General features: G+C 36.1%; 3 protein-coding genes across 4 annotated transcripts; 2 read left to right on the forward strand and 1 right to left on the reverse strand.

Moving 5' to 3' along the window:
- Positions 1–29: 29 nt before the first annotated feature.
- asb15b (ankyrin repeat and SOCS box containing 15b) lies at positions 30–3,896 on the reverse strand. Its single transcript, XM_051892361.1, has 9 exons — positions 3,535–3,896; positions 3,396–3,451; positions 3,175–3,306; positions 2,934–3,092; positions 1,836–2,081; positions 1,542–1,713; positions 893–1,454; positions 432–585; positions 30–354 (listed from the first exon to the last, which is right to left on the reverse strand). The coding sequence occupies exons 1-9, from the start codon at positions 3,636–3,638 to the stop codon at positions 185–187; spliced, it is 1,755 nt and encodes a 584-aa protein (XP_051748321.1). The 5' UTR covers positions 3,639–3,896; the 3' UTR covers positions 30–184.
- A 2,947-nt stretch (positions 3,897–6,843) lies between these two features.
- On the forward strand, positions 6,844–19,574 carry ano6 (anoctamin 6). Of its 2 annotated transcripts, none has more exons than XM_051892352.1 (20): positions 6,844–7,130; positions 8,444–8,511; positions 8,755–8,883; positions 9,966–10,034; positions 10,293–10,571; positions 10,644–10,757; positions 11,519–11,634; positions 11,819–11,953; positions 12,058–12,163; positions 14,222–14,282; positions 14,633–14,778; positions 14,891–14,968; positions 15,106–15,331; positions 15,545–15,714; positions 16,408–16,505; positions 16,726–16,856; positions 16,952–17,157; positions 17,840–18,045; positions 18,370–18,475; positions 18,594–19,574. In XM_051892352.1, the coding sequence occupies exons 1-20, from the start codon at positions 7,046–7,048 to the stop codon at positions 18,798–18,800; spliced, it is 2,736 nt and encodes a 911-aa protein (XP_051748312.1). In that variant the 5' UTR covers positions 6,844–7,045; the 3' UTR covers positions 18,801–19,574. The 2 variants fall into 2 exon arrangements, with proteins under 2 accessions (XP_051748312.1, XP_051748313.1); XM_051892353.1 differs by having other exon boundaries at positions 6,888–7,126.
- Positions 19,575–19,907: 333 nt separating this feature from the next.
- Positions 19,908–26,138, forward strand: pwp1 (PWP1 homolog, endonuclein). Its single transcript, XM_051892364.1, has 15 exons — positions 19,908–20,095; positions 20,188–20,246; positions 20,663–20,853; positions 20,977–21,062; positions 21,145–21,241; positions 22,103–22,213; positions 22,321–22,445; positions 22,894–22,958; positions 23,040–23,136; positions 23,620–23,681; positions 23,774–23,885; positions 23,957–24,047; positions 25,244–25,365; positions 25,446–25,551; positions 25,630–26,138. Exons 1-15 carry the CDS (start codon positions 20,030–20,032, stop codon positions 25,710–25,712), a joined length of 1,473 nt encoding a protein of 490 aa, XP_051748324.1. The 5' UTR covers positions 19,908–20,029; the 3' UTR covers positions 25,713–26,138.
- The last annotated feature ends 226 nt before the right edge of the window (positions 26,139–26,364 follow it).

A 26,364-nucleotide genomic window follows, 5' to 3' on the forward strand; every position in this document is an offset into this window, starting at 1 on the left:
ATTTTTAGCATGCAACTATTTAGAGTAAATCATGTCCAGGTCAAATTTTACTTCGAAATCAAAAACAAAGGTGCATATTTAGGTGCATAACGTATGAAAAATGATATAATCACAATGATATTGTTTAGAAACAAACCAATAAATAAAACAAATTGGAATAAAATACATATAGATGCATATATATCTAGTGTTCATCCATTCGACCATAGACATCATGTTCTTTGTAGAGCAGGAAGTTCTTCAGTGCCGGGGGGAAAGGAGCGGTGCTCATGAACTCTGGGTCATTCAGTCTTCTCAGTGTCATATGTCTCCTGATAACCAACCTGGCCTGGTGTTTCAAAGGCTGTGGGTTCCCTAGCACCAAACAGACATTAAGAAATGGTTATTTTTGTGTTTCATACAGGTTTGAATGGTGAACAGAAGTGTCTTACTGAGGATGTCGCAGATGTTGGGCCACTCCTCCTGTCTCTCCAGAATGTGTTGCAGTTTGGAGCAGATGTGCATGTGACTCACGTAATCCAGGAGTGTTTGCACCACCCTCCCAGCCAAGTGTGCCATCCATGACACGCTAATGAACTCGCAAAACTTGAAAACACAGAACAGAGTGCATAATTAGGCCACATATAAATATAGAAATGGAATTTTTGGGGAGAATTCACTAAGGATGAATTGCGATCTCTTGTGGCAGTGATCAAATCTCTCTTTTTAAGTAATAGTGCAACATTAATTGCAACAATGCATTCTATAATAAACAGGTACGCACAGGTAGCGCCTGGTTAAGCTGTTTTTAGGTGGTTAGTGAACAAGACTCAGGTTTTGGCGCATGTTGAAGTGGTGCAACTATTTAGTGAATCCACCCCATTGGTTTCTAAACCCCAAATATGATGCTTACGGTCACTTTGTTCGGATTGCTCTTGATTTGGTGTGACTGGCTATGAACCTCCGTCCATGTGTATGTCGTTACAGGCTTGTGATGATAACACTTGAAGCAGCTTTCTGCATGGTATCCATTGTTAAGGAGCAGACGCAGCATCATTTCATCTTTGAGGCAGTATTGCAGCGCCGTGGGAAATACAGTGTCACTGATGACAGAGAACACGCAGTTGACGTTCGCCCCATAGGCGAGAAGCAGCCGCACCAACTCGTGTTTCCCAGCTCTGACCGCCACCAGGAGGCAGCGCAGAGGGTCTAGGTCTGGGTTTGCACCTGCTTTCAGAAGTATCTCGGTGCAGGTGACGTCTCCATTGCAGATGGCGAAGTACAGCGGGGTCTTCCTCATGTCACCGTAGTTTTCAGAAATATGGCAGTCTAAGATTGGGTTGACGTCAAAGCCTTTTTCGATGAGCAGCTCGAGACAGTCAGCGTGGCCTCCGTCTGCCGCAGAATGAACCGGACTCATACCGGACAGACGGATGGCCCTCTTAGTGGTGATGGGAATGAAGGTCCTCAAAGCCCTGTCAGTTTAAAGAGAGACACACAATGTTTTCATCAAGGCAGAGATGTTGGTGTAGTGTGGTAAGATTGATTTGGTATGCTCTCACAGGTAGTGCCCTTCGTAGGCTGCACGGTGAATTGGCAGTTGAGAGCAAAAACTGGCTATATTAGGACTTGCACCATGTTGTAGGAGTAGATTAATACAGTCCAGGTTCCCAGAGCCTGCAGCATCATATAACACACTGTCTCCATTTGTAGCTTGTGCAGTGGCGTCGCCCCCTAGAGGTGAAAGCAAATGCATTCATTTTTGGGGGAATCAACCTGCCTTATTGTGGTCTCAGCATTTTAAGTTAGGATAAGAGAAATTATTTTATTATTATCTTAACTTTAACCTAATTTACCATGTTCTATAAGGATTGCCAGTATATCCGGATGGCCATACTCTGCAGCGATGCCCAGCGGTGTGACCCCGTGCCCATCACGTCCCATCACCTTCCCCCCGTGTTTCAGCAACAGCATCAGGATGTCCACGCATCCCACCTTAGCGGCCTCATGGGTGGCCGTCCACTTCTTCAAACACACCTGCTCCACGATGGCGCCTCCCATTATAAGTGCATGAACCATATCATAAGAGTTTGACCTCACGGCTGCAAAGGGAAACATGGAATTATGATCTTGATACCTAGTATAAGAACTAATGCAAAAACTGAAACAGTGTTTTGTTATGTCACATTTTAAATATGCTTGTACAAAACCACAATACATTTTCTTGCACAAGCCAGTGAGACTAATGTGAAGACTAGTTCATCTTATCTTCTTATTTATATGTTATGTATTTGATATGTTAGGATAATGTGTAACGCATGGACAAATGGTTCAGGGATGCATATATATGTATGTATATACAGTATGTGTGTAAATATGTATGTGTGTGTGTGTGTGTGTGTGTATATATATATATATATAGATAGATATATAGATATATAGATTTGTTTAATATTTAAGGAACATTTATATGTTTTGCATTAACATTATATATAATTGAATGACATTATACATTACATATAATTATTGATATATTTATTGAATTATTTAATATATTTGTAATATCTTTTTTTGCTTTGACATTTTTTTAGCTAATTAAACATTACAGTTGCCTAGATGTGTGTATGTGTGTGTATATATATATATATATATATATATACAATATTATATACAACACTGGGAATCACATTATGTAGGAAAATGTGCTTAATTAACATGAAAATAATGTTTACAATGCAAAAAATAGTAATATATTATTAATAGTAATAATATTAAATATTTTATTAATGCCAATTTTGTTATTGTTTGTTTGGATTTGGGGTGAAATTTTAAATTATTTAATGTGAAATTGTGAAATTGTGATTGATTTTTAATTAATTTAGTCTAAAATGATATCTGTTTAATTGCTTGTAAGAGGCTTATTTGTCGTTTCTTTTGTGTTGTTTTGTTGTTACCCAGGAGAAGTGGAGTCTCGTTCTTGCTGTTCATGTTGTGTGGAGATGCTCCGTGTTGGAGAAGAACCTTCACATTCTCCACATGTCCTGCTTGAGAAGCCAGAGTCAGAGCAGTGTCTCCATCGGCCGTCATCTCCTCCATGCTCAACTCATAGGATGCTGTCCAGGACAAAAGATGCCAGTAACACAGCCTTATTAGCTAATAATCACTCATTTGTTTGTACACATTGCATCTGCTCACCCAGGAGGACGAGATCCAGCACACGGGCATCTGGCTGGACAGACGCTCTGTGCATCGGAAGCCAACCTCTGCTGTCTCTTTCTTTATAGGCATCGCTGTACTTGTGCAGTTTTCTTAGTGCAAACACATCACCTGGATAATATTACAGCACACGCGGAATATCAAGGCATTGCCTAATCAGAGCATTGATATTTGGATAAAAGTGCTCATGTATGAATTACTTTGATTTATAGCAGATAAAATCTTCAGGTTTTCATCACTGGCTGTTTCTAAAGTGCTAAACGAGACAATGAAATGTGTGAGAGTAAAACATATTTATGTTTGAAATAAATAAATACTGAGAATGGAAGATGTTTGTACCTTAACGGTTCATTTAAAACGGAGAAACTGCAGGTATCTTGGAGGCTCATTTGAATAGCGATCTCAATGAGCTGATCTTCATCCATTTGTTCCATGTAGTCCATTGTGTTTCAGAGGTCACAAGGATGTACACACAAACAAAACTCAAATCCCAAAGAGAACTTCAGTCATGCAGATGGATTATAAAACGTGCGCCAATTCTACTTTGTTTTTGGTGTAACTCTGTCCTAAAAGTATTTGTTAAGCTATCAGAAGAAATGTCATGCTCCACGTAGCGCTACAAAACACAGACTGAGTTTGTTTTTGCATGTCCTGAAGGATATATTTAGTCCTGACCCGCTTTCTCTAGACACTTTGAGAATGCAGGTCGCTCTGACATTAGGCAAGAGGGTTTGAGTTCCCTCACGTGGAGCGGCCCACAAACACACATAGTGTTTAGTTTGCCTTCTTGAAGCTTAGACAGAAGGCAAATGCCTGACATAAATACACATTAAATGAATGAGGATTATTTCATGATGTTTAGCTTTTATATGTGTGTTTTTATATATATGTTTCATCTGTAATGTGCAGGTAACTGTTGCCTATATTTAGTCTTTGAATGAAGTCTTGGAACCAAATAAATTTGACTGATTTGTGTTATTGTTCATGTGTGTTAACAGTTCTTGAACATCTGCTTTTTACAATGCAGAATCCGTTTTGCACTCAATAAATTTCACTTAAAAAAAAATTTAAGAAACCACTAAAATATGGAATGTTATGGAATGGATTCACTCAAGTGATCAAGTGTTATATTTTAATCATGGATTCCTGAGTTTGAATCCCACTATTGTTTATGTTAAATAGATTTTTTTCATCTTAATTTATGCTGTAGCTAAACAGAACATCAACCGAATTGAACCAACTCAATGTCACGAAGTCTGTGGCTCAGTGGTTCACCACCTGCCAATCACACATTGGTTCAAATACCACAGTTGCTCAAAGTTTTCCATCATATAACATAAAGCGCTCAAGAAAAACTCATCCAAAATGCCCTGTCAGGTTCAATGGCTCGAGTTATAAAGCATTAGACTTGGAGTCTTGAGTTTGAATCCCACTATTGATTTTGTTAAATTGTTTTATTAATGCTGAAGCTAATCTGAAAATCAACTGAATTGAACCAACTCAGCCATCACAAACTCTGTGATTCAGTGGTTAATTACTTGCTGCTCATACAAAGAGTTCTTGGTTCAAATCCTGCCATTACTAATTTTTTTTTTTTTTTTTTTTTTTTTCATAGAAAATAAGCCCTCAATAAAACTCAACCCAACACACCCGTCTGTATCTCAGACTCAGTTGCTCAGGCAATAAAGTGTTGTGTTTTAATCTTGGATTCACGAGTTCAAATCCCCTTTTACACACATTGGCATGTTGGTTGCAAATAAAACTGCAATAAAGACAAGGGTTCAAATCCAACAACTGTCAAACTTTTTCCATCATAAAACACAAAGTTCTCAATAAAACTCTGTCCAAAACACCTATCAAATTCTTGAGTCAAGAACCCTAGGGCTCCCCCACTGAACTATAAGAGTGTATGTTATGTAGAAATCTATACTATAACAGTCACACAATCTTATAAGCCTACATTTTATTGTAGTAACATACAGTTTCTATATGCTGCTAAAACTGTACATGGCCTACAATATATTGGCCTATAATGAGGGGCCTTACCTGTAGTTATTGCATTAAAAAATACAAAAATTATAGTAGATTTTTATAAGGGAAAGTACAAATTAAGAGCTTTAAAGTCTGAATTGTCTTAAATAATGGGCCAGGCATAACTAATCTTGGAGAACTTGAATCCCTCTACTGCTTTCCTGAAATTGTTGCTGTGGTTAAACTGAGAAGAAATGAACCCTGTCACAAACTCTGCGGCTCAAAGCTTTCCTTTTTCGTATGTTTATGCGATGCGATATGTGCTGTTTACTAACATTAAGAATCTTTCACTGAGCTGTGCATTAGCCTATCTGTACGTAAACTGTATTATTAATGGGCGGGTGGAAAACTGCACTTCAGGGCAACACTAGAGAACACCAAAGTGTAACTTTTTGTATATGTGTGTAATTGTGTGTGGTAGATACATAAGCCACGTTTATTTTAACGTTTAAGACCATATTTAATTAAATTAGCCTATTTAATATCCCTAATGTTTTTTATTATTATTATTGTAATTGTAATGATTGTTTTATTGACGTTTTTCCGCGGTTGAAGCTGAGACTTTGTTATAGGTTTTTTACTTCTTGAGAAAAGTTTCAATTCCTTGATCTCACGCTGAATGCGTTAACGTTGGCAGTTTATCTGTTCCTGATATGTGGCACAGGAAGGGCATACGATGTAAACAGAAACTTTGTTTTCTAGTTTGTTTGTTTGTTTTTTTACCGCAGGAACGAGTAGCGGTTTTCAGGTGCGGGGGCGTCATATGTCATGATGACAATGTGATAAAAAGAAACCACCTTTTCCACTGTCTGCAAATGTATATAATCTTATAGCTGAACAATAAACTTTGAAGCTGCCCACTATAGACGTTTTTTCCTTGCTCATTTTTTCCCCACAGCAGTGCAGTCTCGACTGAAGGCGATGAGCGATAAGAAAATAATCTAACGACTTTCATACACTATACAAATTCAGAGCACCGAGGCTAGACCATATCTTCTTAAATTCAGATGCAAAGGTTTTCTGTAAAGGGTATAGAACTCGATTTGTAGCCAAATCATGATATTTTTATTTGTGCTTGTAGCTACTGATGCATTTGGGTGTTAGCATCACCATATAGTTTTTTACACTATACAAAATCAACTGCAAATAAAATGTTCGTATTTGTAAAATATTAAACATACATGTTTAAGGATTACAAGATATGTATTTATTTGTTTATTTATTATTTCCCTTTTAAGGATTACAAAATACCAAAGGTGCTTACAGCGCGTCTTTACACGCTTCCGTCACACAAATCACTCCGTGTGAAAATCGAAGACACGGAAATCGTTCCTAGTGCGCAAATACGTTCTACCATTTTTAAGTTATATATTTAATAAAACAATATGCATAGTCACTAGTTTAAATAGATATATTAACTAGTGGTAGAAAAAAAATATACCATGACTTTTGAATTCTGAAAAAGGTTGTACCATTAAATAGACAATAACTGTCTGTATAAACCTGTAGTCAAACAAAAAAATGTCTAAAATTATTGCATAAGCGGAAACTAGAAAGTATCAAGCAGCCACATATGGTTAAGCAATGACTGTGTGACTGCCTAAGCCTATACCCCAAAAACCCTCTTCCGACCCCACCTACCTCCGCGGCACGCGCAGTCTCAACTAGTTCGGACTGGTAGAAGAAACTTCGTGTACTACTTTGTTCTTTCACGCTGTGATTTTTTACGGTCATACTTTATATTGCTGCAGCGCATCTGTGCTGTAGAGACTTATTATTATCTGTTACATGTTGCGTTAATTTCTTAAGCGTTTTAAGAATGAGTGAAGCAGAAGATGACAATCCTGAGCTGGACTCAGAACCAGAGGAGGGAGACATTGAGATGTGTTTAATAACTGAAGTGGGTGAGTCCGGCATCTTTATATCAATGTAATCGCATGATTCAGAGCGAAAGAGGACAAAGTCCTGGCTAACATTTATTTTATGGCCAACAAATTATGTTCTAAGAACGTTTTATTTCGTTCCATTTAAGTTAGGAAAAAAAAACGTCATCAGTTTTTTTTTTCATATATATAAAAAAACATTCTCGGTTATGTGAACGTTAAGGAAACATTCCATTTTATCAGTCTGCAAACATTTTGGGAATGTTACTTTTTAATATTCTCTTCACATTCTAAAACTACTAGTAACATTCTAAAAAATGTTACATGAACGTCCAACTAAAACGTTCCAACTTTGAACGAACGTTCTATTGACGTTTCTGGAAGTTCGGGAAAACCTTGCCCGAACGTTAGTTAAATTTCTGAGAACTTTATCTATATAAAGAGAACGTTATCTAAAGTTCACTGGTAGCTGAGGGTCGCACTTTTAGTTTCTTTTTCAGTGCAGCATGCAGGTGTGGTGAGCTAAGGTATCAGAAGTCGTATTTCAGAGCTAAAAATGCATGAATAATATGCTCAAACTCGTTCAGTTCCAGAGAATACATAATAAAATGACTTGAGCTCATTTGCACATGCCAGGCAAAACACCTAACCTGAAAGACAAGTTGCACACCACCATTATTTTGATTAATCGCATGCATGCGTTTTGTGTATGTATTTTGTGTGTCTATAATAATGCTCAGTTATGTCAGTTCCTTTGCCCTACTTTTGATTCTGTTACACAAACATGCTATTAAAAATGATCCACGTATTTTAATTAATAATGTATGATGATTTTGAAACACATGCACTAGCCATAAGGATTTTCCTCTGTGTCAGCCCTGCTGCTCTGTTTTATGGACAGTTTTGTATGTCATAAACTGGAATAAGTTTGTGTGGTGGAGGCGTAATTCGTGGGACAGATGAGTTTTCCTTGTACAGGCTGTTTGGTCGTTGCTATAGATATTTTCCACCCAGTGAAGCAACATCTGTTTTAAGGTCGTTTTTCCCATTATGCTTTGCTCTCTGGTTAGATTGTTTTGGTTGGGTTTTCCCTTCACTGTGAGTAAACATTAAATCAGAGAATTCCAAAGTGTTCACATGCCATGTGTAATTTAGTTTGCGGGTAATAATGTTTAATGCTTTATGTAATACCTTTTGAATCGATTATGTAAATTAATATTTAAATATGTAAATATACTTGTTAGATATCATTGGCAAGATTCATATCTGATCAGGAAGTTGTGATTCACCTGCTGAATGTTTACTTTAATAGTTTGTATTATGCTTTTTCCCAGATTATGTTCAACAGGTGCCAACATACAGATCTAGACCAGATGGTGAAGTTGTGTCAAAAGTGGAACGGGTTTGTTTCTTTTCTGTCCACCTTGATAAAGACAAAACTAGAATAATTTTAGTACAACTTTATTACACAAAAACACACACATGCATGCTACAAATCTCAATGTTTATTAGTGAGGCATTTAACGGAATTAATTCAGTAGCTCAAAGCTGTTTATTAAGGAACTTCTATGGCCTTTTCGGTACTTTTGCATTACTAAATGGAGATGATTTTGCACTTCCTGTGACATCAGTTTGTTGTTTGCAGGCTGATTTCAATGGTAACCCAGACTCGCTGTTTTTCAACGACGGAAAGAGAAGGATTGACTTGGTTTTGGTCTATGAGGACGAGTCTAAAAATGCATCAGTGAAAAAAGGCTCAGTTTATAGGAGAAGAGTAAGTCAAGGTCACAATATTAATTTACTAATCTTCTTGACTAACATAAACTCCTAGCTCTTGATTCTTAACCTAAACATTAATTCTTCAAGTTGAGATGAAACAAAAGTAGCGACAGATCTTTTCTTCCGTATTGTGACATACATTCGAGTAGGGCTGTGACGATTCCTCGATTAAATTTGAGTACTCGATTTAAAAACAAATAAAAAAAATTTAAACGAGGATTTGATCTCCTATAAAGTGGGACAACAACAACACCAGGCCGTTGGCGCCCTCTGCAGGTATTTGTTATAATACGTAACGGACATGGGTCGATTGTTTATGTTGCATTTATGTATTTAAACAGTGTTGTTCTGTAAAACCATATGATTACTTGATTTTGATACTCGTTATTATGTATTTTAAGCCGTTTTAAAGGCTATTCTTTGCTTAGGCCTACTTTTATTAACACAAAAACAATATCCGATTACTCGATTAATCGTCAAAATAATCGTCCTATTGCTTGATTACCAAAATAATCGTTAGTACAGCCCTACATCCGAGTATAACACATGTGGGGGGCTTGGTTCTATGCATCGGTTGTTGATTGGATGTTTAGATGTGGTGCGTGGCACTCAAAATACTGTAGGGGGCAGAGTTTAAGTGCACTAAATGATAGAAGAATTCCTTAATACATTATCAGATTATCAAAAGTCTGTCACCAAACATTATGAGGTCAAAAAAAAGTAAAAATGAAACTTATTTATAATGAATGAAACATGAAATGAAACATATTTATAGCTGTTTTGATGTATTTTACAATGCCTCAATGTTGTTGTTGTTTCTCTTCTTTTAAATAAACATATGATCAATAAAAAAGAAAATAGATAGGGTGTATTTATATTTCATGCCAAATTTAAACTCTAAATGGGTAAAAATCTTGAAACTTGTCCAAAAAAAAAGTGATATTTTACCCATATTTTGTGAGATTCACACTCATACTAAACACCTTAATCACTAAACCTGACATCTAACTCAAGCCACTCATTCATACACACCAAAAGCAGTGAATTTTATCTCTCTTTTTCTCATTTATTTTCTAGCGTAAACGAAGAGAGTGTTTTGAAGGAAACCTGATGGAGATTGGTGTGGAATTGGAGGCGACACAATCCGTAAGTTGTTTAATCGCACATTTAAATAAGATTTCCTGTAGAGACCCCAGTTCCTCTTTCTTTATTGTCATTCTTGTCCATTCCTGCTTCATTACCGCCTGGATTATATCAGTAAATATGGACTTCTAAGGAAGGATAGAGCAAGTCCTGTCTCAACTTGTTGAGCTGATCTGCAGGAATGTTATTGTTATAGATTAAGGCACGTACACCTTCCTGTAGCGCTGATGGGAGAGTTTCCTCTCTGGCTGTGTTTTGCAGGTGATAGATGAGAAACTTTTCTATGTGAAAGTACACATGCCTTTTGATGTGCTGTGTTTTTACGCTGAAGTCCTGCATATCAAACTGCCCATCCAGCCCAATGATCTGGCCCCACAATCATCAGCGTACAACTGCTTCACCAAGTACTTTTACCCCAGTGAGGACGTCATTGCCAAGGAGGCAGACTTCTTCACGGCCCCCTTCAAGAAGGATCAGCTGAGCTGTTTTTATGAGAAGGACAAAGAGAAGTTCTTCACACCTGCCATGAGGAGCAGAATGGTGCGTTGAAAGTCTAAGTGTCGCTCGCACTTTACCTTCACCTGTCTCTTACTGATATGCCGTCGATTACAGGCGTACTACGTCCTCAACCGAGCTTCGTATGAAGTCAAAGGAAACATGAAGAAGTTTGGCTTCTCCAAACTGCTCAGCGGAGGCGTGTACAAAGATGCGTATCCATTACATGATGTAAGTGACTTTTTAAGGCAAGACATCACAGGTGAAAATATCATCAGACTTTCCCCAGTCACAGTTAGGGTTATTATAGTTCACTAAAACTACTTAAAATATTTTTGTTAATTGAAATTGAAACTTAAAATTAAATTACATGAAAAGCTTAAACTAAATGAAAATTAAACTAAATGTTTGCTTAGTTTAAGCACAAAAAATACTAACTGGAAAAACCTAAATCGTAATATTAAAAAAACACTAATAAAATATTATAAAAATATTAAAATGATATATAAAATTAATCTGAAATGTAAGAAAACTGAAAAAAAGGAGGAAAAAAAGCTCATTCAAAATATTAATAAAATCTATAATAGTGTATATATATATATAAACTGTCAAAATAAATAAATAATTAAAATACAAGATACTAGCTAACTAAATAAATGTGATTAAATTAATTAATAAACTATTAAAATAAATCAATTAAATAAAAAATATTTAAATGCATAACAATAAATAATACAATAATTATAATAAAATGTATAAATATAATAAATATATTAATATAAGAAATAAATATAAATAAGTCAATTATAAAAAATATTTAAATGCAATAAATAATACATTTAACAGTGCAATACTATAGTAGTGAGTAGAAAAAAATAGTTTAAACTGGATGTTGTTTATGTGGAGTAACAGGTGATGCATGAGTACTTTACTGCAGTATTAAATGATCACTAATGTGCTTTTTGCTGGTGTTTTTGTGATTTATGTAACAGTGCAGATTTAATGTGAAATCTAAAGAGCCCAATTGCCCCAATGAACGATTTCTGCTTTACAACGAGTGGGCGAATCCCAAGAACTTCTACAAGATGCAGCCGCTGGACCTGATCAGGTGTGTTCAATATGTCTGTTTGTGTCATAAGACTTGCATTCATGCAGTTTGCGTTTTTAGTCTTCAGTTTAGTTTAATAATAATGCAAAGTTTGTTTCAGCTAAAAAAAAACAACATTGTTTCAGCTAAAAAGCAGCTCTACTGAAGACAGTTCAGTTTAGTTAATATGCGCCTCTATTTTCAGGAAGTATTTCGGCGAGAAGATAGGCATTTATTTTGCCTGGTTGGGTTTCTACACATTCATGTTGTCCCTCGCTGCTGCAGTCGGCCTCGGCTGTTTCATATACGGATACAAAACCAGAGAGAGCAGCACATGGAGGTACAGCACTCTCATAACATGATGCTGTTATGCTCTGATACAATTCACAGTACTTGTAATGCACTTACAATGTACTTTGACTGATTATGACTCTGTTTGTTCAGCAAAGAGGTGTGCGACCCTCAGATCGGTGGACAAATTGTCATGTGCCCACAGTGTGATCAGGACTGTCCGTACTGGAGGCTGAACATCACGTGCGAGTCATCTAAAGTGAGTAGTGCTTCTGTAGGCCAAAACCCAGAAACTAGCATTTTAGCACTTCCTGGTTCCATTGTCCTGAAGTCAATAGCCATGTTTCCATTGAAAGCTGCAACTTTAACTTGCGTGCAAAGTTAAACAAAAAAAAAAACATTTGCGAATAAATCACAGTTTCCATTCCGTAACTTCCTGGAAAATGGGCACAAAATACCAGCAACCAGTTGTTGCAGTTTCATATATCATAAATGACGTATCATAAATGCAATAATAAACGCTGTCGTATTATCTTGCGTTTGGATGCTGGTGTTTGGGAATGCAATTGTGTGAGACACTTCTTGGAGGTCATTATTCCCAACCATTTTGATGACAGATTGGTCTCAGGCATTTCAAAATGACCAAACCAACATTTGAGATCTTGTGCGATATAATAAATTGGACTACAGAGGTTTTTTGAGGATATAAATGCTGCCTTCACATGCTCTTGGAATTATCGTAAATACGAGTTCCCTAGGTAAAAATTTCACATGACCTCCCTCCGATGTCAAAACTTGAATGCGATGAGCTCATAATCACGACTTCAGAAGTGGGAATTATCAAATTTCAGATAGCATGTGAAGGCAGCATAAATGTCATTACATCAAACAGGTAAACTCATCTACTCACTAGTCGCTTTTATAGATTATAATTGACGCTGTGAGTTTACCAATCAGCAACTGGCTCTTTTATTTAGAAGGCAGGACTTATTCCACCATGTTGCATGTTGCACTTTCTGCCATATGCACTATCTTTGTATATCTAAAGTCTTTGATTGAAGTCATGTGACTATGGTGTAGTTTGTTTGTAGCCTACGTTTAGATTTTAAAGGGGATCTAAAATGCCCCTTTCACAAGATGTAATATAAGTCTCTAGTGTCCCCAAAATGTGTCTGTGAAGTTTCAGCTCAAAATACCCCACAGATCATTTATTATAGCTTGTCAAATTTGCCCCTATTTGGGTGTGAGCAAAAACACGCCGTTTTTGTGTGTTTAAATGCAAATGAGCTGCTGCTCCCGGCCCCTTTTCCAGAAGAGGGCGGAGCTTTAACAGCTCACGCTTCGGTTGCTCAACAACAACAAAGCTGGAGAATCTCACGCAGCCAAAATGAGGATTGTCAGTAACGGTGTTCAACCTTACATTGTTCAAACCGGAGTCGACACTGATGGAGAGACTCAGGAAGAAGTTACAACTTTTAGAATGAAACTGGACGTTTCTGAATGGTTAGTGGATAAATTTATGTAGTTGCTGTGGAGTTGATTCAACTCATCGACTAGCATGTGCCGTCATGTTAATCTTTTGTGCAAATCCAGCGTTGAATTGACTCTCGTCTGTGAAGCAGTCCGGCGTAAAATGACGGCATGTCAACAACACTCTACTACAACAACTATTCCTCTTCTATAAAGCAGCTCAACATGGCCTCGCCCCCTTTGTTGCGTGTTCTCAGGGGCGGGGTTTATGTACATTTTGGGGTTTGTGATGTCACCAACCCGGGAAAAAGCTTGTTGTAGTCCCTACCAGCCGTTTGTTGTAGTTCTTAAACAGCGAATTCTTTAAAAGAAAATATCTCCCTTTGCATTGAACTTTGAGCGTCGTAACTTTGCAGATGTTGTTTATGCTCAAACAACAACATTACACACTATTTAAAGTTAAAAAAGTGAAATCATAATCAAGGACCACTTTAACTTTTGCAGATTGTATTTAGGCCGTAAGTTTTGTATGTGTTCTTTTGTTAAGATTATCATGATGAACAGAACGTGTAAGAATCATAAATGTTTGTTGGCCACATATTTTTTGCAATAATCCAAAAGCCAATGGATAAATCCTTTTTTTTTTTTTCACGCAAGAGTACTGCAAACTTACGAAAATATGCCATCACTGCAGTGCTCTATATACATGAACATGTAGCTATTGCACAGCGTCTCCTCTGGAGGATTTGGGGATTTCGTGTCTGATCTAGGATTTAACTGCTGGTGTTTGCGAAATTCCCTTTTTGTTGTTCTGATGATGTGTTTCTGTGCTTGTTTTCCTCCACAGAGACTGTGTGTGTTTGATAACTATGGGACATTAGTGTTTGCTGTTTTCATGTCTGTTTGGGGTGAGTGATGTCATACACTGGTCACATGATCCCATCCACATGTGAACCCTAATCTTAGCGTCATTATGCTAAACCTTTGATTACTCAACATAGCATCAACAATGCTTTTACATCAACATTTGCTCAGCTTATTCTGGCTGAGAACCAGCATGCAACATGATTAGTCATTTTTTCGGCAACGCTTTACAATAAAGTTCCATGTATTAACATTAGTTAATGTATTTCTAATGCGACCTTATTGTAAAATGTTGCAATTTTTTTGTAAGCAACATTGCATAAATATGTTTGGAGCTTGTAGTTTTGACAAAGCAGTTGGTGTTTTTGTATGCAATGTGTTTTATTGTTCACAGTGACACTGTTTTTGGAGTTCTGGAAACGATACCAGGCCGTCCTGGAGCATGATTGGGACACAGTGGAGTTTCTTCAGCAGGAGGAACAGCCACGACCCGAGTACGAGGCCAAATGCATCCATGAAAGAACGAACCCTGTTACACAGGTGCAAGTTTCATGATGCAGTGGCTGTTTTCATTGTTTTAGGTGTTTGACTTCAACAGAAAGCACAAAAACACATTAAATATGCAGTGGACTTTTGTGTTTGTTTTATACAGAAAACAGAGAAGGTGCCATACACGGCCTGTGGGAAGTGCATGAGAGTGTCATGTGGCATTGGCACTGTGTTATTCTGGGTAATATTACACTTTCAATCTCATCATACATTTAAAGTAACATGTTCTAGGCTACTTGCATTCACATTACGCATATAAAATGGCTTTTCAGTGTCATTTCATGTTGATTGAGAGATTAATTGCATCATCTCCTGTAGATTCTGTTGATTATAGCATCAGGGGTCGGGGTGATCGTGTATCGATTGGCGATGTTTATCACTTTTTCTACAAATCTGCGCTCTGGTAGCAAAGAGCTGGAACCGTTCAAAGAGTACGTCACCCCTCAGATGGCCACTTCCATCACAGCCTCCGTCATCAGCTTCATCATCATCATGATTCTCAACAACGTCTATGAAAAAGTGGCCATCTGGATCACAGATTTCGGTAAGTCACCAGTTTCACTTGTACAGCTGTAGGTTGATGATTTACAGCAGGGATTCCCAAAATTTTTTGTCAGCCGAACACATCTAACCCATTCTTTATAGCACTTTTCAATGTGTTAACATCAGTTAACTACATTATTTATTTTAGTTCCATACTGAGTAAAAGTGTTAAAAGTAGATCCTCTGAGTAAATGAGTCATTCTGTGTGCTACAGAGCTGCCGCGGACCAAAACGGAGTACGAGAACAGCCTGACACTGAAGATGTTCCTCTTTCAGTTTGTGAACTATTACTCGTCCTGTTTCTACATCGCTTTCTTCAAAGGGAAGGTGGTGGGCTATCCGGGACAGCCTGTCTACTGGTTTGGGAAATTCCGCAATGAAGAGGTGAGACGTTTCTGTGAGATGATGATTATGACTTGAAAGGTCATGATTATGACTTGAAAAGTCATAGTTATGACATACTAATTACTAAGCTGAAATTATGGTCAAAATTCTGACTTAAAAATTCATGATTATGACATTAAAGTCATGATTAAGACATAAAAATATATATGTTGTCTTTTCAATCTCAATTATGTCCTAGTATGTCATTATGACTTGGTATATAATGTTGTTTTTATGTATAAATTAAGTCATATTTTCATCTCATTTCATTTAGCCTGCCATAATTTTGAGGGTTTTTTTCATAATTTTATTGTTGAAAATATGACTTTAAGTCATAATTTCGACTTAGTATGTCATAATATAGTTTTTTGTCATATCTTTGACATTTTATCTCATCATTTAGCATGCCATAATTTTTGTCATAATTTCAAATGATGTCATAATAATTTAAACTTTTTAATGTCGTAAATATGACTAAGTCATAATTTCAACTTTTGATGTCATAATTGTGACATTTTAATGTCATAATTTCTACGTTTCATCTCATAAATTCGACTTTTATATAACAACATGCATCAACAGAAATGCAACTATATTCTTTGAATGCAATGCAAGTCGCTTTGAATAAAATGCATAAGTGTGAAGTCTGGTACATGTCATTTCATTTGAAACTTGAAACCATATTGCGTTCAGTGTGATCCTGGCGGCTGCCTGACTGAGCTGACCACACAGCTGTCAATCATCATGACTGGAAAGGCCATCTGGAACAACATACAGGAAGTCCTACTGCCGTGAGTTTCACATAGCAAATGAGACCTACTGTCTGTAGAGCTCAACTTGTTTCAAATAAAAGAACATTTTTAAGATATTAAGAAATTATAAACATTAACATCATAAGACTTGAATTTTGATTTGAACCTTGAATGGTTAATCTGCGATCATCCACACTGATTATTAACTCTTCCATAGAGCAGATTAAAAACCACAGCAATTAATAAACCGTGTTTCTAGGTGGGTGAAGAATCTGATATTTCGTCATTGCACCAAGGTGGGTTCAGAAAAAGTGATTCCTCGCTGGGAACAGGACTATCAACTCCAGCCATTAGGAAAACTCGGCCTGTTTTATGAATACCTGGAGATGGGTGAGATTCTACGCACACATTTGAATCATCCAATCAGCTGTAAGTGTATGAACACTGTTGTCTGAATGTGTTTTTTGTCTGTTGCATTCCCACAGTGATCCAGTTTGGTTTTGTGACTCTGTTTGTGGCGTCTTTCCCGTTGGCCCCTCTCCTGGCGCTGATCAACAATCTGTGTGAAATCCGTGTGGACGCCTGGAAAATCACTACTCAGTTCCGTCGGATAGTTCCGGAAAAGGCCCAGGACATTGGAGCCTGGCAGCCCATCCTACAGGGGGTGGCGATTCTAGCAGTGGCCACAAATGTGGGTTAAAAATATTTTAATCCATTCACATTTTGATGAACTGATATCGATTCTTAAAGGGATAGTTCACCCAAAAATGAAAATTCTCTCATCATTTACTCACCCTCATCACCGATGTACATGACTTTCTTTCTTCATATGAGCACAAATGTGTCCAAAAGATGTGTCCAAGAGGCAGTAAATAAATAAAAGAGGGCCCAAGACTGAGCCTTGGGGAACACCAGATAAGTTGGGAGAAATAAAAGATTAATACAGAAGATTTTGTGCGTTGTTACTTTTGATAAATAAAAAAAAGTCTGAGCTTTCAAATTCCGTCAATTTTGTTACAAAATTCAAACAATAAATGTTGTTTTGATGCTCTTTAATGTAGCATGTGAACCGACCATCTCGTATTTCAAAAAATGAATTGAAGTAGAAACATAATTATATAGTTAAACACTTAATGTATTATATTACATTATGTTTAAATGTTTGACCAAATTTGGCATGAACTGTACCTGATAAATTTCCAAATGAATCGATTTTTTGAATCAAGATTGGAATTGAATCAAATCACAAGCTTGTGAATCGAAATCGAATTGTGAAATTTGTGTCAATACCCAGCTCTAGTTCAGAAGATATTTTTGCAACTTGTTGTGTGATTTCAGTCATTTTCACTCACTGTGTCTGTTTTCCTCTCCAGGCTGCCATTATTGCCTTCACTTCGGACATGATTCCTCGGCTGGTTTATTACTGGGCGTTTTCCGTGAGCCCTTATACAGACAGATCAAACCACACCATGACGGGCTTCATCAACAGCTCACTGTCCGTTTTCAACATTAATGACTTCAGCAACAAGAGCAAACCTCACATCACAATGCACTGGTTCAGCAACATCACAACATGCCGGTCAGCTTGTAAAACATCACCAGTTATAACAGCATGTTATATTTGTGAATGACAGCTTACTCATGATTTAACACACTGCATGCGTGTTTCATAGATTTATTTAAACATTTAGAAAAGTGGGAAAGGGGTACCTTGTGTTGCATTATAACACCAGTATGTTTGGATCATTTACATAAAACTACCCAAACATAACTTCCATAGATTTGCATAGAAAAGAGCAAAAGCTTGTCTGATAATATGGCTGGTGGCAACAGATGTTAAGGTCAGATTGATGTGTAGTTTTTAAGGTGAAGGTGTATTAATTTACTCTTATTATGTTCTCAGGTATCGGGATTTCAGGAATCCTCCTGGTCATCATAATGAATATGAGTTCAGCATATATTATTGGCACGTCATTGCTGCCAAACTGGCTTTTATGATTGTGGTTGAGGTAGGTGACTAGATGTGATACGCCTAATGAATACCTCATGAAACAAACTTTCATTTTCTTTTACATGCAGTGTTTGCACATTTAAGGTTCTAAATGTGCCGTTTTGTTCTCCTCTCAGCACATTGTTTATTTCACAAAGTTCATGCTGTCCTATATAATACCGGATGTGCCGGAAGCGCTGAAAGAACAGATCAAACGGGAGCGTTACCTGACGCAGAAGATCCTGTATGAAACCAACATCAAAAAGTTTACGGAGTTCATCAAACCTGTGGCTGAGAAGCTTCAGGACCAGGTTGAAGAGCCAGAGTTGGACCTGAAACTGTGAAGACTTACAGATATCGTCCTTAATCCCTGTACCACACCTCGTATTCAGACCCATGTGTCTTAAACCTCAAACAAACAAGGTCAAGAATGTTTGCATAGTCATTTTTGTTTTTAGCAGAAACAGTGTATAATATGTGGGGTGAAATATGCCTTAAAAACAGGTTCTGTGTGGATCTGGATTCAGCCCACATCTTTAAACCACTAGTACTTTAATATTTTCAGAAATTGAGTGAGATACATGAGCTTTTGCTCTGACAATCCATGCAATGCATATTGTTGCAGATGTTACTGATGTATTATATATTATGAAAACAAGTATGTGATCTTTATCACTTGTTATTGAACTAATTGTTCAAAATCTGGTATAAAACAATGAAAGATATTTTTTAAAGGATTTAAATGACTATCAAGTATTATGTTGGCAAATCAAGTTTTTTATGTGAGGTTTATACATCAAATAAAATAAACAGAGCACTTGATGCTTTTTAAATTATACTAACAAGAAAGTGCCTTAATGCTACTATGGTAAAACTATGTTTTTGGATATGTGGAGTACTATATGAATATGGTGTTTATACATAATGTCAGTCATACATGTGACTGTGAGCATAAGATGCCATAAATTAACATTTTTAATTATAACTGTTTTAGCCAAGCTAACATGTCTGTCATGCTCTGTATGTTTGTGAATATTCCTTTTGTTTGTTGATACGTATGTTTGCACATATATTGACAATAGCATTTTTATTTAAAAAATAAATTGTTATACAATGTTGATCATTTACATCATTTCATTTAAATAGTTTGCTAATTAATCACTCACACTTAAATAAATCAATTAGAATTACAAAATAATATTGAAATAATAGTTGGTATCCACACCATTGACTTCCATAGTATGGGAGAAAAAAAATAAAATAAAATACTACGGAAGTCAGTGGTGCCCCACAACTGTTTGGTCACCGACATTCTTCAAAATGTCTTCTTTTGTGCTCAAGAAAGAAATTCATACAGGTTTGGAACAACTTGAGGGTGAATAAATGACGGAATTTTCATTTTTTGTGAACTATCCCTTTAAGATGAAGCGTAACTTTCCGCTCTAAGCAATTTTATTTCTGTGTGGCCTGGCGCTGTTGTGACGTCATCACTGTGCGTCGCAGTGACGACTGCAGCCCGGGGAATCCTCGTGTTGTGTTGTGCTTTAACATCAGAAATCTCTACAAATCAACCATGAGCTCTCAAATAACTTGTATCGGATGGGTGAAGCGAGGAATCGCTAAAGAAACGCCTGATAAAGTGAGTCTGTCACGTGATTGAGTTTATACTGCATGTTTCTGTGGATTCGCACACGTGTTTGGGTTTTAACTCTAATAAAATCATCATCACAGGTCGAGTTGAGCAAAGAAGAGCTGCAGCGCATCATATCAGAGGCTAAGGATGAGTTACAGTAAGTTTTACCTGCTCAGACTGAATCTGACACGGTTTTATACACGCGATACGTTACAATTTAAAGCTGGTTAACAGTAACAATAATAACATTGCCAATATTAGCATGTCAACTACCAGTGTCCCTGTAGCAGGACACTTAGTGTGCTGTTATTGTCACATATTTCAGAAAAATAATAAAACACTTATCCTTTAAAAACCGTTTTGAAATTGGATATTGCGTTACCACGAAAACGGTACGTTACAACCGTTAGCGGGCGATTATTGTGATATCAACTTCAAATTTGGAGCACAGCTTAGTTAGACACATGGCTTTGATTTTTCCAGCAATTTTAGAGTCAAAATTGTTTTATAAGAGATATATTTTGTATATGTTCAGGTGGTTAATTTTAGAAAACTTATATGTTATCTCTCCAGGGATCACAATGATGAGGAGGAGGAGGAGGAGGTCGATGAAGGTGTGGTTAGTGGTCTGGACGTCAGTGAAGAGGCATCAGCTGTTCTGACGGATGGTGAAGAAGTAAAAGAGGAGAAAGATGTGAATGAGCCGGAGGAGGATGATGAGCTTGCAGAGTACGGACTAGACAAATATGATGAAGAAGACCTTGGTATGTGAAGAGCACACATTGTTCTTTCCCTGTTCCTCCCTCTTTGGAGAAAATGAATGGGACTTTTAACTCTGGAATCCAACGGTTGTGGTGCAGATGTTCACTGTTTCTTCTCTTATGCAGCTGCATCAAATCTTGGAGACAGTCTGGCAGGACTGACAGTGTTTGGCACCAATGAAGAAGACCCGTACATCACCATCAAAGACACGGTGAGAAACACAAACACACTCATCTTGAGGAATGGGATGATTTCTGGAAGTGTGTGTGTCTGACCTGCGCTGTGTTTTTTAGGATCATTACGAGCGGGACGATTTTCAGATCAAACCCACTGATAACCTGATTCTAGCCGGACGAGCGGAGAAAGACTGCTGTAACCTGGATGTTTACGGTGACCTGCAGTTTTATGATCATTCAGATGCTATTATAGTTTTTCTTTAATATTTTCAATTCATTTTTCTATTTTCTGTTTTCTTTTTAATAATGATAAGTAATTTTCTTGTGTGTTTTGTTACTTTTCTTAGTTGTTTTTTTTTAATGTTATAAAATATATATGATTTTTTTTTAGTTAATTTTTATATTAATACATTAAATTACTTGTATTTGATATTATTCAAGTTAAACTAAATGAAAATGAGATGTTTGTTTTTTTTATTAATAAAAATAAATGTATTCATTTAATATTAATCAGGTTAAACTAAATTAAAATGAGAAATGTTTATTTAGTTTTTATACATTTTATTGTTTTTATTATTTACCAATTAATTTTATTCAATTGATATCAAGTTAAACTAAATGAAAATTAGATGTTTATGTAGTTTTTATTAATTTTATATTAATCAAGTTATACTAAATGAATATAAGAAATGTTTATATTTTATTTCAAGTTTTTATTAATTAATAAATTAATTTTATTAATTTGATATCAAGTTAAAATGAATGAAAATGAGAAATGTTTATATATTTTTTATTAATTAATAAAATGTATTTTGTTAATTCTATATTAATCAAATTAAACTAAATCAAACTAAGAAAAGTTTATATAGTTTATTTTATTAAGTATTTATTAATGAATAAAATCTATTGTATTAATGCCTTTAAATTGGAAGAAAAAGAGAAATGTTGCTTTGGCAACAGTTGAGTTTGTTTTTATAGTAAACATTCAAGTAACACGTGTTTTAGTTCTATTTAACTATAATAACCCTGAAGAGTGTGTGTGTGTGTGTGTGTGTGTGTGTGTGTGTGTTTTCAGTGTATAACTCAGAGGAAGACTCTCTGTATGTGCATCATGACATCCTGCTGCCCGCATATCCGCTGTGTGTGGAGTGGCTGAACTTTGACCCCAGCCCAGAGGAAGCACAAGGTGAATATTTGAATATATAAATATTTTGTATTGCAGGAAAATTTGCTTGAGGGTTTAAATGGTTGAAAAATGTAGACGATAAGAGTGTGTTGATGTGTTTGCTCCAGGGAATTACGCAGCCGTGGGGAACATGACACCTGTGATTGATGTCTGGGATCTGGATGTGGTCGACTGTTTGGAGCCGGCCTTCTCCCTCGGCAGCAAGAAGAAGAAGAAGAAGAAAGCAAAGAAGGTGCTCGTCTTTTCTTCTCTATTGTGCTGTATATCAGAGTGAAACAGCTTCTGGAACAAGAACAAATGTAGGGCGGGGCTTGATTTTGTCCATGGGGAATTGATTGGATGGTTGTGGTTTGCTATTGGTGGATCTCATGTGAGTGACAGGTTGCCCCGCCCTCAACATCAGAAGAGAAGAGTCACTGCAAGAGGGAGGGGAAGTTGTTCTGATTCAAGATTACGAGGAACAAATTTAAACAAAGAAAGAATTGAATGGATAAATCAAGTATAATAAACACTGCTATATTCCATAAAAAAAATATTTGCCATTAGATTTCATGGTTCAGTTGTCATTTTTCATGCTATTTATGTGCTGTTTTTAGCTAATAATGTGTTGAATGTAGTGTTATGAATGTTCCACTGTGATGTCCGATGTTTGTGAGTGATTTTTTTGGGATTTTTCCAAGGCGGCTGAGCCTGTTGATGGCCACTCGGATGCTGTGCTGGATCTGTCCTGGAACAGACTGGTCAGGTGAGACGTCTGAGCGTTTCTGAACACCGCCTGCTTTTCTTCATGCCGTCTTCGGTGACTGATGGAGTGTTTTTGGTGCAGGAATGTTTTAGCGAGCGCATCTGCAGATGAGACGGTGATCCTGTGGGATCTGGAGAAGGGAAAACCAGCGGCGACCCTCAAGAAACACACGGATAAGGTACAAACACACCTCAGTGTGAGATGATGAGATGATAGGGATGATGCACACTACCGTTCAAAAGTGTCTGAAAGAGTCTCTTCTGCTCACCAAGGCTGCATTTATTTGATCAAAAATACAGTAAAAATAGTAAAATATTATTACAATTTAAATAAACTGTTTTCTATGTGAATATATTGTAAACTGTAATTTATTTCTGTGATCAAAGCTGAATTTTCAGCACCATCTTCAGTGTCACATGATCCTTCAGAAATCATTCTAATATGCTGATTTGCTGCTCAAGAAACATTTCTGATTATTATCAATGTTGAAAACAGTTGTGCTGCTTCATATTTTTGTGGAAACCTTTGTTTTCAGGATTCTTTGATGAATAGAAAGTTAAAAAAAACAGCATTTATTTGAAATAGAAATCTTATGTATCAGAATCAAGTATTTCTGGAGAGTCGGTTTATTCTGATCATATTCACTTATCATTTATCGCAGGTTCAGACGCTGAAGTTTCACCCGTTTGAGGCTCAAACTCTCGTCAGTGGATCATACGACAAGTAGGTCATGATGTCACTGGTGTAGAAAATGACTTGACTAATCAGAGCGCAGCACGACTGAGCCTGACCAATCAGAGCGTTGTGTGTCACAGGTCAGCGATCCTGTACGACTGCCGCAGTCCGAACGACAGCCATCGGATCTGGCGCTTCAGCGGGCAGGTGGAGCGTGTCATTTGGGACCATTTCTCTCCGTGCAACTTCCTGGTGAGCAGCTGAGCCGTTCGGTGTGTTTAATGTGAACTTTGACCTTGATTAATTTGTGATGTGTGTTGCAGGCGAGTACAGAGGACGGCTTCATTTATTGTCTAGACGCTCGCTCGGATAAACCCGTGTTCACGCTGAGAGCTCACGATGGAGAGGTTTCAGGTCTGTACAGTCGCTCTCACATCAGGGTTATTGTCACCAACTAAAACTAAAACCATAAAGAACTGTTTCCTCAACTGAAATAAATGTTAACTGAAATATATATATTAAAAAAAAACTAAAAGAAACAATAAAATGACTAAAACTTTAACTAAAATTAAAATGAAAACAGAAAATATAAATAAAATAAAAATAATAATAGTAGCCTATATCAATTACAATACAATAACTAAAATAATCAATTTATTAAAAGTAAAACCATACATTTTTTTTTAAATAAAATAAACGCTGACTGAAATAAAATAATTTTTAAAAATACACTTTTTTTCAGTTATTTTCCAAAGGAACATTTCTAATTTTTGTTTAGTTTAACTTGAAGTACCACAATAACTAAAATTAAAATATAAAAATAAATCCTATTCAAAATATTTAAAAAAAAACTTAAATAAAAATAAAAAACTATGTAGACTTTAAAACAAATAAAAATAAAATCAAAAAATAAAAATAAAATACTAAAACATTAAAATGAAAATATAAAAATAAAACCTATTCAAAATCTTTAAAAAACTTAAAATTAAAAACCATGTAGACACATTAAAAAAAACTAATTAAAACATTAAAGTTAAAATGAAAACATAATATATAAAAATAATACCTATTCAAAATATTAAAAAACTGAAATAAAAATTAAAAACCATGTTGACTTTTTAAAAAAAATCAAAAACTAATAAAAAATGAAAAAAAAACTAAAATGTTAAAATTAAAATTTAAACAGAACATATAAAAATAAAACCCATTCAGAATATTTAAAAAAAGTAAATAAAAATGAAAAACCATGTAGACAACTTTAAAAACAAAAACTAATTAAAAAAAAAAAAAAAAACTAAAACTTTAAAGTTAAAACAGAAAATATAACAATAAAACCTATTATAGTTAACTAAAATTAAAACCACAAAAAAAAAAAAAACCATATACTTTAACTTAATGTACTAAAATAACTAAAACTGGAATAAAAATGAATAAATGATGTTTTAAAAAAACTAATAAAAATTACAACTAAATGATTTAAACTTTAACCAAGATTTAAATTAAAACAGAAAATATATAAAAAATAAAAACTGATACAAAATATTAACAAAAACTATAATGTTTTCTTAATGACCATATTAAATGTGACCCCGGTGTGACCTCTGCCGTAGGGATGGACTTGAGCAGTCAGATCCGCGGCTGTCTGGTCACATCTTCAGCAGACAAACACGTGAAGATCTGGGACATTCTAGGAAACAAACCCAACCTGATCCACTCCAGAGAGATGAAAATGGTAGCGTATCTCCTCCGTACGAACAGCAGGATCGAGTAAAATCAGGCTTTAACGCAGGACTGTCTGTGTCTCTCTCTCAGGGTGTGATCTTCTGTGGCTCCTGCTGTCCAGATCTCCCCTTCATCTATGCGTTTGGAGGACAGAGGGACGGGCTGCGCGTGTGGGACATCAGTGACGTCGCTGCTGGTATGAAGCTCAAGCCGTGAGGGTTTTCTTGATGTGTTGTTTGTTTTGTTTGATCACTGTAATCTGTTCTGTCTCCAGTTGCGGAGGTTTTCGGCAGTCGGGAGCGTTTGGTGGCGAATACAGTATCCGGAGCGTCCAGCAGTGAGATGGAGGTCTCATAACGACCAACATAACGAGAGACTGAATCGATGACGCACAGAAGACGGAGAATCATGGATCATTGCTTCATACGGAATATGAACAGTGACTGTCAATACAAAGAACATATTTATGCCATCAGATCAAGTGTTACAAAAAGATTCTCACTGTTTGTTTATCTGATATATATACTGTATTTATATATACACCGTTATCAGATCTTTGCTGTCGACAAATGTTTGATGCCAAACAGACTGTGCTTTCCTTTAGGAGGGAATCTTAAAATCTCCTCTAAGACTGCAGGTTTAACTTTCTTTCCATATTTCCTCTTTTTAGGAAGTGTATGAATAATTTTGAATAATTTCTAAAACTGATTTCCCAATTTTGGGATTATAAAATAGCAGTTGTTATCGGAATAACAATTAATAAAATTGTGGAATCCAAGAGAACTGTCTGTGTATTTATGTCAGCTTTTAACAAGTTCTGAAAATCAGATGCTTTGATGTTTTCAGAAATTAATATTGAGGGAATGATGAATTATCTCTATGGCGGTGGTTTTGCTGCCCTCCAGTGGGCAATAGCGGTACTGTTGGCGTAAGTTTTTTCCTCCTTTAAAATAATTGTTCATAAATATTCAAAACGGACTGGCGTCATGTAAATATTACATTTTTAAAT

This window comes from Ctenopharyngodon idella, chromosome 4 (assembly GCF_019924925.1).
Source record: "Ctenopharyngodon idella isolate HZGC_01 chromosome 4, HZGC01, whole genome shotgun sequence".
In the NCBI taxonomy this organism is placed as follows: Eukaryota; Metazoa; Chordata; class Actinopteri; order Cypriniformes; family Xenocyprididae; genus Ctenopharyngodon; species Ctenopharyngodon idella.